Source organism: Benincasa hispida, chromosome 1 (assembly GCF_009727055.1).
Source record: "Benincasa hispida cultivar B227 chromosome 1, ASM972705v1, whole genome shotgun sequence".
Lineage (NCBI taxonomy): Eukaryota > Viridiplantae > Streptophyta > Magnoliopsida > Cucurbitales > Cucurbitaceae > Benincasa > Benincasa hispida.
Window position 1 is genome coordinate 25655835 of NC_052349.1, and position 16326 is coordinate 25672160.

General features: G+C 32.2%; 1 protein-coding gene across 1 annotated transcript; it reads right to left on the reverse strand.

Moving 5' to 3' along the window:
• Positions 1 to 14518: 14518 nt before the first annotated feature.
• LOC120076450 (xyloglucan galactosyltransferase XLT2-like) lies at positions 14519 to 15974 on the reverse strand. Its single transcript, XM_039030286.1, has one exon. The coding sequence runs from the start codon at positions 15923 to 15925 to the stop codon at positions 14519 to 14521; it is 1407 nt and encodes a 468-aa protein (XP_038886214.1). The 5' UTR covers positions 15926 to 15974.
• Positions 15975 to 16326: the final 352 nt, after the last annotated feature.

The window sequence follows — 16326 nt, forward strand, 5'->3', positions numbered from 1 at the left end:
GCGTACAGTTGGAGTTTCAAGCTACAGGTTCATGAGGTCCCATCGGTAGCTCAACGAGAATAAATGAGAATCAGTTTTTGACTTAATTTGAATTGTTCAAATTAATTGAGGAAATTAATTATATATAATTAATTTAATTTTAATTATATATGATATAATTATTATAATGTATTTGATACACTATAATATAAAATATATTTGAGAGGATATAAATATTTGAATATGATTCAAATATTAATTATATGAATTGGATTCATATAATTAAATTTAATATAAATGAGATTTATATTAAATGTCATTGATGAGAGAATAAAAACTATAGGTTATATTGTATTTGATACAATATAGAAACTATAGGCTATATGTTATATTTGATATAACATATAGTTATATATATATATTATATAGCAAGGTAGTTATTATATAAATATATATTAAATATTTTACTAAAATAAATAAATAAATTTAATTTATTTTGAACAGAACGATTAGTGGGAAGTTGGGCTGGAACAGAACGGTTGTTTTCTTCTTCCACATTGAGTTTTTTAACAGAAGACGTTTATTCTGTAATCTTCTGATTTCTCCTCCTCTCAACTCTCTCTAATTTTTCCCTCTTTATCTAGAGAATACCAAGGTTTCCTTTGCAATGGTGCCCAATTGGAGATCGAAGAATTTTCCAGGGAAGATTAGATCTTCAAAGGTAAGGGTTTATGAACCCATTTTTATATTTTTCTGTGATTTTGAGCATGCTGTAAGTTTCTGAACTAAATGCATATCTTTTTTTCTTCTTTATAAAATTCTATATTCTGTAAATTTTGGAAATTGGGACGATCCATTTTCGCTTAAGGACCTTTAACTAGGTTCCTTCAACATCTAACTCCTTAAGTATCACTGATCCCTTTAATGAACAAACAGTTTATAGTCCAACTATAAACTAACATCTCTCAAACCAGTGAGAGGTTGAGGACTCAATATTCAAGACCTGGAATCAACTATTAAGAAAGCAATTTATCTACTTTTCTTAAAGACGGGAAGGAGTGAATTCCACCTTGTATAGTTGTGTTCCCAGCTCTCCACTCAATCAAATCCCCAAAATGGTAGGCTTGTTGAGTTGACTATGAAGGAAATCGTGTGAGGAGAACCTTGAGCAGAAGCGGATTGACCAAATTTCATAAATTATCGAATGTAAAGTTTATAGTAAACATACAATAAATATGCATTTAAAGTTAAATTACAACATGCTTTTACAAGAAATAAGTTCAGGAAATATCACCTTTGAAGAACCTTTCTTCACAAATCCCTCAAACAGTGACGAACCTCTTGAATACCTTCTTCAACGAAACCTTGAACTAAAACCAGACATAACAACAATGAAGTCCTTGGTATTCTCGGGGTGAGAACCCAGGAGTGGTGGGCTCTGACTATTGTGGTTTGAGAGAAAGTTTAGGTGGAGAAGGAGGATTGAGATTTCTCTCAAGAACACAAGATCATAAAACACTTCTCTAAAAAATACTCAATTGTCCAACAACAACAACGTTCGTACAGCCAAAAAAGAAAAAAAAAACTATTTTTCTTTTTAATCCTCTTTCCATAAGAAAACATAACCACCCATTAAAGTAGGTGGAGAGAAAAGATGGGGAAGGGAGTTGTAACTCCCTTCCTTATTATTCAAATAATAATAATATAAATAAATAAATATGATAACTAATTTATCATATTATATTTATATTAAATTATATGTTATATCACATATAACATATAACTCATAGTTTTAATATTGTATCACATACAATATAAACTATAGTTTCTTTTCTCTATTTTATGGCATTTAATATAATTGAAGGAAATCAAAACAGAGATCCTTTGAGCAGCGGAAGTGGATCGTTCCAAATCCCATTTAGAATGAACACAAAAACCATTACAGTCTTAAACGAAAACGAACAAATTATGCATAAACAGACATTACAGCATGCTACATATAAGAAAAACACAAGGGATAGAGTATTCAAACCTTTGAAGAACTCTTCTTCAAGTATCCCTCGATCAGTTTCAATTGCGTCCAAAGCAGCACTCGAACGCAACGAGCAGAACATCACCTCCACGAACGTCTAAATGAGCCTCGACCCTAATTTAGTCCAACTCAAACCACGAACTGAACAAGAACACCACCACAAGTATTACCTTGGTATTCTTGGTGTGAGAATCCAGAAGTTGTGGGCTCTGTATGATCTTGGATTGAGGAAAGCAAGAGGTAGATGATCGAGCAAGTGGGAGATGAAGACTGTCTATCGTATAGACGATGTACTAGATCATTTAGAAAACGGAAGCCTATCGTATAGACTTTACTACTCGATTGTGTAGCAACAATCAACGAATAACTATCGCATAGTCAACTCGTAGCTCGATTGTGTATGCTCTCAACGCTATCGCTTAGTAAAAATACTTTTTACTTGATAGCCTTTTTCGTGAGATTTTTTTTCCAAATGAATCAACCATCTAATTTTGGAAAATAATTTTCCTTTTATCTCACAGTTACCATAAAACTTCCAATAACCTCCCACTCAAAACGATTATTAAAGAAAAAGAATTAATTATCATATAATTAATATATTATAAATAAATATGATAACCAATTTATCATATTCTATTTATAACCTATAGTTTTAATATTTCATCATATGAAACATATAAACCATAGTTCTTTTTCTATTTTACGGTATTTAATATAAATCATATTTATATTAATTCCTCCAATTAAAGTATCTAATACATCATATCAATTATATCACATATAATTGAATTTCCTCTTGTTAATTTGAATATTTCAAATCAACCCAAAATCTGATTCTCAATTTGAACCCACTGACCTATCAAGGAGACCTCATGGACCTATAGTTTGAAGCTCTAATGGTACATGAATAACTAACTAAACTCTTTAATCACAAGATCCACTATCCGTTAATTGTTGGTCACTCTATTAAAGACCGACAACTGCACTCTTTGCACTACAAATATATTTATGTGTCCATATAACCAATCAATAGTATGATGACCCTTCACAAATCGTTCGTAAGTACAGTTGGGCCAATTTACCGTTTTGCCCCTGTAGTTACATCTAACTCCTTAAGTACCACTGATTCCTCTAATGAACAATAAGTCATAGTCCTACTATGACTGGGTCTTCTCTTCCAAAGAGAGGGTGTGACCACTATGTTCAAGACCCGAAACCAGCCCTTAAGGGAGCAATTTATCTACTTACCCCTGCTTCGAGGAAAGAGTGAATTTCGTCTTGTGTAGCTGAGTTCCCAGCTCCCCAATCAGACGAATCCCCAAAAAGGTAGGCTTGTTGAGTTGACAATCTGGCCACTCCCACCCATATTAATCAAATGACCGCCCTCATAAGTAGGAGTTTCCAACTCACTCAAGATTAAGATCATGTCACCTATGGTCATTCTAGTGAAATGTAAGTCTCAGTTATCAATGACGTTATATAAAGAGACTAATCATCTCGTGGTCCGGTCTTATACAAACTCTTTGTATAGGATACCGCCGCTTGCATGTCTCCATATGAATTGTTAGGATCAAACCATTTGTAGCACTTTACAACACTTGTAACATCTACAAAGCAGGTCGTATCCGTAGTGTCACCAAGATAAGGTATCCCTCCTTTATCCTTATATTACAGACCATTTAGGTTATTACTTAAGGCATGATTCACTTGTATGTCTCACATACATGCTTAAGTTACATGAAACAACCACGGATCCTAGTTTATTGGATTTGAATAAATGCAAATAAAATAAAATTTATTTTATTAATAACAATGTGTACAAAATGTTTACAAACTACGAGACCATCGAGAGAATTAGGACACCGATCCCAACAAATCTCATTTATATTAAATTTAACAACTATGAATCTCATTCATAGAAAATATATTTGAATTTCATTCAAATATTTATTTCCTCCCATTAAGCTATAATGTATCAAATACACTATGACAATTATATCATATATAATTGAAACAATTTAATTATATATATAATTAAATTCCTCTTATTAATTTGAAAAATTCAAATTAACCCAAAAATTGATTCTCAACTAAATCCTTTTGAGCTACCAAGGGGACCTTATGGACCTGTAGCTTGAAGCTCCAATGATATATGAATAATTAATTAAACTCTTTAATTACATTATTCACCATTCGTTAACTGTCGGACACTCTACTAAAGATCGACAGCTGCACTCTTCGTACTACAAATATATTTCCATGTTCATTAGATATAACCAATCAACAGTATGATGACCCCTCACAAATCGCTCGTAAGTACAGTTGGACCAAATTACCGTTTTGCCCCTATAGTTACATCTAACTCCTTAAGTACCACTGATTCCTCTAATGAACAATAGATCATAGACCTACTATGACTAAACCCCTCTCGAGTCAAGAGAGGGTGTGATGCCACATTGTTCAAGACCCGAAATCAGCCTTTAAGGGAGCAATTTATCTATTTACCCCTGCTTCGGGAAGGAGTGAATTCCATCATGTGTAGCTATGTTCCCAGCTCCCCAATCAGACAAATCCCCAAAATGGTTGGTTTGTTGAGTCGGCGATCTGACCACTCTCATCCACACAAATCAAAGTACCACTCTCATAGGCAGGAGTTCATAACTCACTCAGGATTCAGGTCATGTTACCTATGGTCATCCTGGTGAAATGTAAGTCTCTATTATGAACGATGTTATATAATGAGACTAAACATTTCGTGGTCCAGTCTTATACAAACTCCTTTATATAGAATATCCCGCTCGCATGTCTAATACATGAATGATCAGGATCAGATCATTTATAGCACTTTACAACAATTGTAACACCTACAAAGCGAGCTATACTCGTAGTGTCACTAGGATAAAGTACCAAACCTTATCCATTTACTACCGACCATTTAGGTTATCACTTAAATATGATCCACATGTATGTCTCCACGTATATGTTTAGGTTACAAAGATAACCTTGGATGTTAGTTTATTGGTTTGTGGTTAATGCAACTAAAATATCACATATTTTATAGACAATGAAAAAAATATCAAAGATTTTATTAATCACATAATGAGTTTGTTCATACAATAGTTACTAACTATAGAACCCTACGAGATTTTGGGCATCAATGTTTATTGATGGTAGGTTTTACAATCTGCATTGCATTTATATGATAAATGTTTGTGGATGGTTTGTCGATGGATGTTTCGGGATATAATTTTTTTTTATCGCTTTCTGTTTATTTTACAAAGTTGATTTGTAAGGGCCCTTGCATTTTTTGGCAATAAATTGCAATCAAGTCTATATTTATTTAAGTTTTGAGTCACTTGTAAGGCTTCAGAAGAAGGGTTTGTTGGCTTTTTGATCCTTAATCTCAAATTAATTAATTTTAATTAATTAATTAATCAATGTTTTGATGATGATAAACTCAATTTTTAATTACTGAAAATCTTAGTGTTTTAATATGTCCATAGCATAAAGCTCGGAACAACGATTCCAACACCTCTTGAATAACTCAAATCGGAGCTAAAACGAAGACGATTGACCGAAACAAATCTATAGAGAAAATACCGTGGTGGATGAACGTGGCATAACCGGACCATTTGCATGTAGACATGGCAGCATATTGGTTGAATGGTGATCATTAAGAGATTAATATATGATGGGACTTTTGATTTTTAGATTGATTTAAAATAAAAAAATTGAAATTAAAAAGAAATTTAAAAGGAAAATAAATTTAATATTATTTATGTTTGTAACGGCTAGTTTTTTACACATTGTATGTTTTTTTTTTTTTTTTTGGATTGACTTTAAAGAAAATGAATTTAAAAAGAAAATGAATTAAAAGGAAATGAATTTAATATTATTTTATGTTTTGTGTCTAACGGCTTAGTTTTGACACATGTATGTTTTTTATTTTTTGGATTAATTTAAAAAGAAAATGAATTTCAAAAGAAAAGGATTTAATATTATATTTTGTTTGTATCTAACGACTAGTTTAGTTTAATATCTCCACCATTGTTTTTTTCTTTTCCAAATCCAATGGTCCAAATTAATTGTGGTTTCTAAAAATTTTTCCATCTCTATATAAACCATCTTTCTCTCCAAATTTTAAACCAACAAATTTTACATTTCATAATCCTCTAAAACTCAAAAGTTCCATTGTTGCTTTCTCTAAGTTCCCAATGTTTTTTCTTTTCATCTTATTCTTGAGAGAGTGTTATTGTAGTGTGAGGATAACTTTGTTGACTGCTTAAACTTGTAAATCCACTCTAGTGAGAGTTGTATTGTGTTCTTCAAAAATTCCAACATTTGTAACGGTTTGATCCTAAACCGTAGAAAGGATCGGGTTTGCTCTTGAACCCGTAAAAAGGAGCAGTGGTATAACGGTTGGCTCTAATCCGTGGAAAGAGTCGGAAAGATTTTATTCGAATTCCAAGAGGCGCTTGGGGAGTGGAGTAGGTCGAGTTTGACCGAACCACTATATAAAATTACGGTGTCTTCTTCTCTAACTCTTTTCTTTTTATTTTTGCAATTAATTTAAGCAATTTATTGTATGTTTTAGTTTGTTCTTATTTATTTGCTAAAATTTGATAGAATTAGATTATCACATTTTTGTCATCTATTTATTGCATAAATTGATTTTTTCTTATTATTTATAAAAGTGTATTAATTAGTTTAATTGGGTTAATTTAGAAAAAAAAGTTTAATTAAACCCTATTCACCCCTTCTAGGGTTGCCATATCGATAACCAACAATTGGTATCAGAGCGGGTTGCTCTTCTTGAAATATTTATTTCTTGATAAACGTAATTATTTTTTAGCTATGACAACTTTAGGTTTTATCCCTTTTACCGATAGTCCAATCTATTATAAAGCCTCCTTTCTTTAATGGTACTAAAATATATTATTGAAAAAATAGATTGAAATTCTTCTTGCTTTCTATTGATTATGATTTATGGGATATTGTTGAGGAAGGTTTTAAAATTCCAACAAAAGATATTGATGGTATTAGCACTATAAAACCTAAGAAGAATGGTCAATAATGAAAAGAAAGCATGCTCTTTAAATGCAAAAGCTATTAATTGCTTATTTTGTGCTTTGAATGAAGTTGAGTATAATACAGTGTCTATTTGCAAAACTGCTAAAGAGATAATGGGATAAATTAGAAATTACTATGAAGGAACTAGTCAAGTTAAAAGAAACAAAAGATTGATTATTTTAGTTCATCAAATATGAAAATGTTTAAAATTGATGAAATGAAGTATTTCGATATGTTTATTAGAATTACTAAACATGTCCAATGCTTTAGAAGGACTTGGGAAAAAGTACTTCAAATCTTGAAATGAAGATAAAGAAGCTATTGTGGTCTTTGCCATAAAAAATGGGAGCCATTAAGTCCAACCGCCATTCAAGAGGTAATAGGATTCAAATCTCTCTCCATTGATGAATCTCATGGCTCGTTGTTGACGGCATGAGATAAAGATCTAAGAAAAACATGGAGGAATAGAGAGAAAAAGAAAAGAAAAGATTATATTCTTTAAAAGACCATCTCTTTAGAAGTTGACTCGCCAGAAATAATAGATGACGCTTGAATGAAGATGATGTTGCTATCTTTCACGTAAGTATTATACAGAGAACTTCATCAAGAAAAGAAGCGATTCAAGAAGCATCTCTCCAACCAAAAAGAGTCAAAAGGTGATAAAAGAGCAAAAAAGGATGAGGTAATATGCTATGAAGTGGCAAGGAGCTTGGGTCATAATTAGAAACCGATTTCCTTTTCCTTAAATCATCCAAGAATATCCCAAGAAGAAAAGCAAAGAAAGACTACTTGGGATGGTGATAGCCGATGAAAGCAAAAGTGGGAAGTGATAATGAAAAGTGGCCAATTTTTGCTTCATGGCTCATAGTGACAAAAGAGGATGAACAAAATGATAGGTAACTCTAGAACCTTATTGTTCGAGAAGAGCTTTTGAAAATATGCAAATGATTTTAAAGAAAAACTTAGTTCAAGTATGTTGTGCTTAAAAAAGAAATACAATATTTTATCTATGTAAAGAATAGTCTTTACTTGAAGAAATTGCTTGCTTTAAAAAGAGAATAACATGATCTATGCATATGTGAAATGAATATCTCTTGTTGACAAGTAGCTTTTGATTGTGATGAGAAAATGCCCTTGTTGACAGAAGTTAAATTTCTTGAGCATGATATGTTGGTGAAAAAAGATAATTTGATAATTACTCAAAGAAAAAGGAATTTATACTTGCAAGAACCTTGATAGAGAGGCTAAAGAAAATCTATTAAAAATGTTGACAAAGGTTGCTCAAAGATTAGACAAGAATAATTGAAGTAGGCAAGCCCTTTGGTGATAAAAGAGGTTAGGTAATATGTTGATGAATGTTCACTCCTTCAAGTTATTAAACTATCTTGTTAAAAGCATGCTCATAATATGTCCTAAGGTTGTTGTCTAAGCATGTTAAATCTAACTTTGTGCCTATATGTCATTATTGTGGTGTTGAAGGCCATATTAGACCCTAAGTGTTTTTAAATGAAATATAGCTCATACTACTTCTTCCAAGAAGAAAAGTTTTCTCAAAAGGCAAAGTTTCACAATGCTCCAAGGAATAATTTCTCCAACAAAGTAGAGTGCATAATTTGTTGTAAGATAATAAAATCTTTGCATAATGTTGTTGTTTTCTCAATGTGGCAAGTTTGGACATACAGCTTATTCTTGTTACTTTGATCTAAATCAATGCTTAAAATGTCTATGCAAAAATGGAAATGGATTCCCAAGTTTGTCAATGGCTAACCATCTAAGACCCAAACAAGTGTGGGTAATAAAGAATCAAACTTGAACAGTTTGTGTTTGTAAGGTTTGTTATGGAAGCCTCTAAGAAAAACCAAGTGTACTTGATAGTAGTGACCCGAGGCAGCATGATGGGAGACCCCATCAAGTTTAATGGTCTCTCTCGTCTAAAAAGGAATGGAGTCTTGTAACCTTTGATGACCACGACAGAAAGGTAAAATAATGTGGTAAAGGTATATAGGTAATGGAATCTTACTATTTTTAATTGAAATGTACTTTTGATTGATGGTTTGAAGCATGATTTACTTAGTATTAGTGCAAGTGGTTGTGATGAGCTTTGTAGGTGTGTTTTGATAAAGAAATTGCATAATTTGAAATGCCTAGTGAATAGAAAAGTTATTATTTTTTGTGAAGAGTAGAGAATGAATATTTATACTATTGATTTTTGAATGATTGTCCTATTATGATAAATGTTTATCGGCTTGCAATAATGATTCTTTGGTTATGGCATAGAAGACTAGGACATGCTAAGCAAATGCACTAATTTTAAATATTTCCAAGAAATTCCTTTGGTTAGAGTGTCTTCCCAAATTTAAAAATTTGAAAAGAACAAAGTTTGTAAATGCTTGTCAAATGGTGTAAGCAAACCATAAGTCCTCTTTCAAAATCTATAAATGTAATCTCTACAACTAGACCCCCTTCAAACTATTACACATGGACTTATTGCGGCCCTTCTAGAATTGGCTAGTTTTGGTAGGGAACTATTATGCCCTTTATGATAGTTTGATGATTTTCAAAGATTTACTTGGGTTTTTGATTGCTAAAACATAAGGATGATGCTTTGAAAAGCTTTTCTAGTTTTGCAAAAAGAGTTCAAATGAAAAAGTTTTTTTGATTTCGAAAATTAGGTGTGTGATCATGGGGAGAAATTTGATAGCAAGTGCTTTTTGAAACTTTGTGAAGAAAATGGTTTTTTCTCATAAAATTTCTCACGCTCCAAGAACTCCTCAACAAAATAGGTGTATTGAAAGGAAAAAATCGTACTTGTAAGAATTTGCTAGATCAATGTTGCATGAGATATGTGTTTTACCTACATTACTTTGGCGTAAGCCGTTAACACCGATTGTATATGTTTAAATAGAGTTTAATTAGACATTCTTTGATATAAACTCCTTATGAACTTTGGCATAACAAAGATTCCAAATATTGGGATTATTCAAAGTTTTTGGTTGCAAAATGTTTAGTTTGAATACATAAGAAAAACTTGGAAATTTTGATTCTAAGATAGATGTTGGGTAATTTTCCTTTCTATTCCTCTACTAGTAAAGCTTAATAGAGTTTTCAAAATAAAGAACTTTTATAATTAAAGGAATTTATGCATTGTAGTATTTGGTGAGTCTTGCAATGTTTATTTCTAATGAGCCTATTATAGTGAATGGTTTTAGAAAAATTTGGAGATTTACTTGTTAGTGACAAAGCAAGGAATGTTTCAAGTAAGCAAGAGATGAGCTTAATCGAAAAGAACGAAATTGGTTTTCTCCATGCAAAGATGTGGAGGTATGCTCCTCCCATCCCAAAGAAATTAATTCTTGGTGATCCCGAACAAGGTGTAAAAAACTCGTTTCCTCCTTAATATGTTTAATAATATTGCTTTTGTTTCTCCAAGTTGAACCAAAAAAGTTTTTAAAGATGCCGAAATAGATGAATTTTGGATTTTACTATGCTAAGAATAATTAAATCAATTTGAAGGAATCAAAGTTGGGATTTAGTTCCTAGGGCCCTCTCATACTTGCTATAATTTAGAATAAAATGGTCTTGTAGAAATAAATGGATGAAATGAAATATCAGTTAAGAAATAAAAACTAAACTTGTAGCTCTAAGGTTATTGGTCAAGAGGAAAAGGAATGATTATAGGAAGAAACTTTACCACCCATTGCTAGATGTAGAAATCTAATTAGAATGTGCTTGCTTTGCTTCTTATAAGAACTCTCCAATTTTTATCAAATGGATGTGAATAAGTTGTATTTTTAAAATGGGTTATAATCATGGAGGAAGTTTATGTAAAACAACCTCCGGGGTGTTGAAAGTTTTGATTTTCCCTAATCATGTCTATAAAGTTGAAAAAAGGCCTCTTTATGGCTTAAAACACAAGCTCCAGAGCTTGGTAATGATAAGACTTAGTAAATTTCTTTTGCTTGAGAGGAAAATGATATGTTTTTTAGTACAAATATATTGGATGGTATTATTTTTTGTTCTAACTAATACCATCTCTTGTGTGAAGAATTTCCTAAAGTGTAAGCATAGTGAATTTGAATGAGTAGATGGAAGAACTTAGCTTCTCCTTGGAACTCCAAATCAAATGCAACTGCAAGGATGGTATTTTTCATAAGTCAAGAAAATACACAAGGGATTTACTCAAAAAGGTTCAAATTCAATGAAGGTAAAATTGGCAAACTCCTATGAGCACATCCATTAAGCTTGAGACATGGATGAAAAAAGGTAAGTGTGTTAATATAAAAGCTTATAGAGGTATGATTGTGATTTTTACTTTATTTAACCGCTAGAGACCCGATATTATTAGATTTTCAAATCTTGTCCTAAGGAATCCACAGTTTACATGCCATTAAAAGAATTTTTTAAATATTTGGTTTGGTACTATTGATTTAGGCCTTATGTAACCTAAGAAATGTTTGAATTTAATTTGGTAAGAATATTCCGATGTCAGATTTGCGGGTAGTTTCTTGACCAAAAAGTACTAGTGGGACTTGGTCAATTTTTTTGTAGTTCCATCTTGGTTTATAAAAAGCAAAATTCCAGTTTGCCTTAATCCAACTACCGAAGCGGAAATATATGCAGTGTGCTAGTTGTTGTTCTCAAATTTCTTTGGATGTAAACAAACCTTTGATGATTTTTGGATTAATCAGTTTGATAATGTGGCCTATATTTTGTGATAATACTAGTGCTGATTAATTTGACAAAAAATCCTATATCATCCATTCCTAGATAAGCATATTTGATATTAGGCACACTTTATTAAAAGAGCATGTTGCAAAAATGATAAATATTACTCTTGAATTTGTAGGCTCTATTAATCAATTAGCGGATATTTTACCAAGCCTTTGAATGAAAGAAACTTTGCAAAAATGGCTTGAGCTCGAGTATTATTCGTTGTGATAACCTCTTGTGATTTTATAATTTTACTTGTTAATCTTTTAGAAGATATTTTGAATAGGAGGAGATATGGAAAGCATGTGTTTAATGATCGTAGGGGAGTTGTGCTAAATTAATGTTCATTGTTTTTAAGGAAAACATTTTAAATGTAGTTCTAAATCTTTCTTAATTTATTCTTTTGATGATTCCCAAAGGAAAGGAGAAGTTTAAGAAAAATAGCTATAAATTTTTATGATTATTTGATTGTATTAATTAGGGGAGAATGACCAATTTTTGAGTGATTTTCAAAGAATGATCTTTATGGTGATATGTTGATTTTTATTATGGCTACATATGGTTTACATGTATTTCAAGCTATTTTTCTGAATGGTTTGTCATCATCAAAAAGGGGAGATTATTGGCTTTTTGGCCCTTAAATCTCAAATAACTTAATTTTTAAATTAAATTAATTAATCATTGATTTTGATGATAACAAACTCAATGTTTTAAAATTTAGTTGAAAATCTAGTGTTTTAATATGTTTCATTACCGTAGAGCTCGGAACAACAATTCACAACACCTCTTGAAATCACTCAAATCGGAGCTAAAACGAAGACGATATGACCGAAACAAATCTATAGAGAAAATACCGTGGGAGTGACTGGCATAACCAGACCATTTGCAGTAGACAGTGGCAGGCATATTGGTTGAATGGTGGATCATTAAGAGATTAATATATGATGGACTTTTGATTTTTGGATTGATTTAAAATAAAAAAATTGAAATTAAAAGGAAAATAAATTTAATATTATTTTATGTTTGTGTCTAACGGGAATGAATTTAAAAAAAAAATGAATTTAATATTATTTTATGTTTGTGTCTAAGTTTTTGACACATAGTATGTTTTTTTATTTTTTGGATTAATTTTAAAAAGAAAATGTATTTCAAAAGAAAATGAATTTAATATTATATTTTGTTTGTATCTGACGACTAGTTTAGTTTAAAATCTCTACCATTTTTTTTTCTTTTCCAAAATCCAATGGTCCAAACTAATTGTGGTTTTTAAAAATTTTTCCATCTCTATATAAACCATCTTCCTCTCCAAATTTTAAACCAACAAATTTTACATTTCATAATTCTCCAAAACTCAAAAGTTCCATTGTTGCTCTCTCTAAGTTCCCATTTTTTTTTCTTTTCATCTTATTCTTGAGAGAGTGTTATTGTATTGTGAGGATTAACTTGTTAAGTACTTAAACTTGTAAATCTACTCTAATGAGAGTTGTATTGTGTTCTTAAAAAATTCCAACACATAAGATGAAAAGAAGAAAATTAAGTCTAAAAGAGAACAACAAAGAAGGCTCAATGAAATATGAATGGTTGTAAAAATAATGTGAAATTGTTGTGAAAATTTGGATAGATTTTGGAAAAGAAAAATGAATGGTGGAGATTTTTCTTTTTAAAATCAACTAGTAGATAGACACAAATATAAAATAATAAAAAAAAAAATCATTTTCCTTTAAAAATCAATCCAAAAATAAAAAACTCACTATGTGTCTGTCCTCCTATGCTCCAAGTGACACCTTTTAGTTGGTCCACTTTGATTTAAAAAAATTGTCACGAGATTTTTTCGTTACTTTTTTCGGCTGTCTTCTTTGTTTGAACTTCAGTTTGAGTTTAAAATTGAATTGGAATCGTTGTTCCGAACTCTAGGACACTTCAAAAAATTAAAATTATTAATGAATAAGAGCAAATTTGTTATCATCAATACATTAATTAATTTGAGATTAAAAAGTAGAAAGCCAACATTCCATCTCTAAATTTGAGCCAAATTTACTAGATAGTGTAAGGTTAGGATTCATCTTAATTAAACATTTTCAATCATGTTTTAACTTGAAATGATTAAATTTAACTACGCTCCCTCCCGTACTTCTCATTATCTAAATTTTCATGCCTTTATAATACATTTTTAAGATGAATATCAAATAAGCACATTTATTACGACTTATGCTAAATTCAATGATAATATCATATTACTAAACTCTTAACCAAAATGAAAAAAAAAATTCCACTTCTGAGTAGGCCAATATATTTTTTTCTCAATCTTACAAATACAAAATATAAATAGAACTAAGGTAATAAACAAAAAATAATGATTAGATACTAAAAGTAAAATGAAAAAAAATTATTTTAATTATATATATATATTTTACCAATGCAGACATTTATTGGATGCTCCGTATAACTCATATTGCACCCAAGTATTTTTAATAAGCAAATAACCGACGCTAAAACAGAATATTAACCAACTTCAGTATGACTAAACTAACTCATACTACATCTAATAAACATTAGGATAGTTTCACCAAATAATTTCTCCATAAACAAACGACGATCCCTTTATGAAAAATTCCACTACAGCTTCAACTTTCAACTATATAAAATCACATAGATTTGCACATCAAATTAAGACAACTGAAATATTCCTTCATATATTGCTAAAAAAATGGAAGGAAAAAATAAAATTCAATCCAACTCCCATTTACCTACACTATTAGGGCGATGATTAAATCTCTTGAAGATGCCATTGAGAGCAATATCAAAAGCATCCTTAATACTTTCCAATCCTTCAGGAGCACTCGCATAAACAATTTTCGGTATCGTTTCAATCACTTTCTCTCTCATCTTCCTCACTTTCTCTCTGCTAAATTTCTCCAACACCTCTCTAATGGACGCCGATCCATTTCTCACCTCCTTGTGATCTATAAAAACAGAGTAACTCCCCGGTTCGCCCGGCAAGAACCATTCATATTGCCCGTAAGCGGTTCTCTCCCAAAAGATAACCGGAATCGAACCGGTCAACAAGCAATCAAACACCGATTTTCTCGAATACGAATCGCCTTTCGGCTGCAAACAGAAATCCGAGTCCAGGAATGTTTCCAAAACCGCCGAGTCACCACTCGCGCACCGGTTCCCAGTGCACTTCACGCCTCGGCACGAACCGGCCGATTCGTTGATGCAGTAACTCAGTAAATAGGCTCTAAAGTCATTCTTTATTTCGTGACGTGTACCGCCAGCGAAGCAGAAGAGCTTCGTTCTGTTACGTTCACGAACGAAGCTTTGCCAATTTAACACGTCAGCGTCAGATCTAGGGTGGAATCCTGTGGGAAAAGGTACACCGATATCCAATGGATCGGACGGTTCTCTTTCGACGATTAATCTCGCTACGTTTTTCATTCCTGGCATGAATGCAAAACTGGACCCCCATTGGTTGATCCCCCACCGTTTAAAGTCCCACGTCAGTCGTCCTAACGTGATGAAATGATCTCCACCGTTTGATCTATTCCAATACGGCTGATTCTGGACCCACTTGATCAATTTCTCCGAATCCCTATCGCGATCAGAAGTAGTGTAATTCATCCATAGGAACCGTCCGATGGAAAGACCAGCATAAAACGGTATGTAGAAGGCCGTAGCTGATTCCGGCTCTAACGTTCTACACTTATGGTTAAGAATCCGATTATGTATAATCGGTTCCAGCATGTACTGTTCCGACCAAAACCACGCCGGAGCTAGACCGTCGGGAACAACGCCGATGAGCTCTGTCGCTTGTCGTCCGAAGCCGCCATTGGACACGTCATCACAGCGGGAGGTCCACGGGTCTAAGGACTCGCAATTTTCCAATAATTCTTTATTGAAAATGGGCGGCAGGTCGTAGACGAATACTCTCCCGGAGCTGCATGGGTCTCCGGTGACGGTCTTAGAGGATTGGCGGCCGTCGCGAGAGGCGGCGAGGGAAAGTGGAGCGGAGCAAGTGGTGGTGAAGATGAGGTAAATTTGTAAAAAGATGACGGTTAAAACGAGGATCCATGAGGGATAAAATCGTGTGAAGGAATTGGGGGAGAAGGCTTTGGGATTAATCTTAAAATTCATTCTAATAGTACTAATGGGTTTAGAGACATTAGAGATTTTTGTGGAGTTATGTGAGGGGAAAGGAAGTGAAGGACATTGGGATTAATACAAAAGAAGGGCCATTTTTATGGTGTATAGAGACAAAATTAAAGAGAATTAATTATATTTTTTCGTAATTAAGCATGTGTATGATCCTTTTCTTCTGTTGGGATACAACTTAAACCTGGTTAAACTTAAATCTTTAGACCACCTACTCTAATATCATTTTTGAAAATGAAATCTTCTTTAATATCATTTAATTAGCCGCTGTTTTTCCCAAAAGTTCGGCCGTCGGCTTTTAATTTTTCATTTTATTTGTACAATCAAATTAATCAATATGAGTATTCACTTCATAAACTCTAAAAATACCTTTTCAAACAATT

Coding starts and splice junctions, on each gene's coding strand:
- LOC120076450 (XM_039030286.1), bottom strand. CDS start 15,925: ATGAATTTTAAGATTAATCCCAAAGCCTTCTCCCCCAATTCCTTCACA.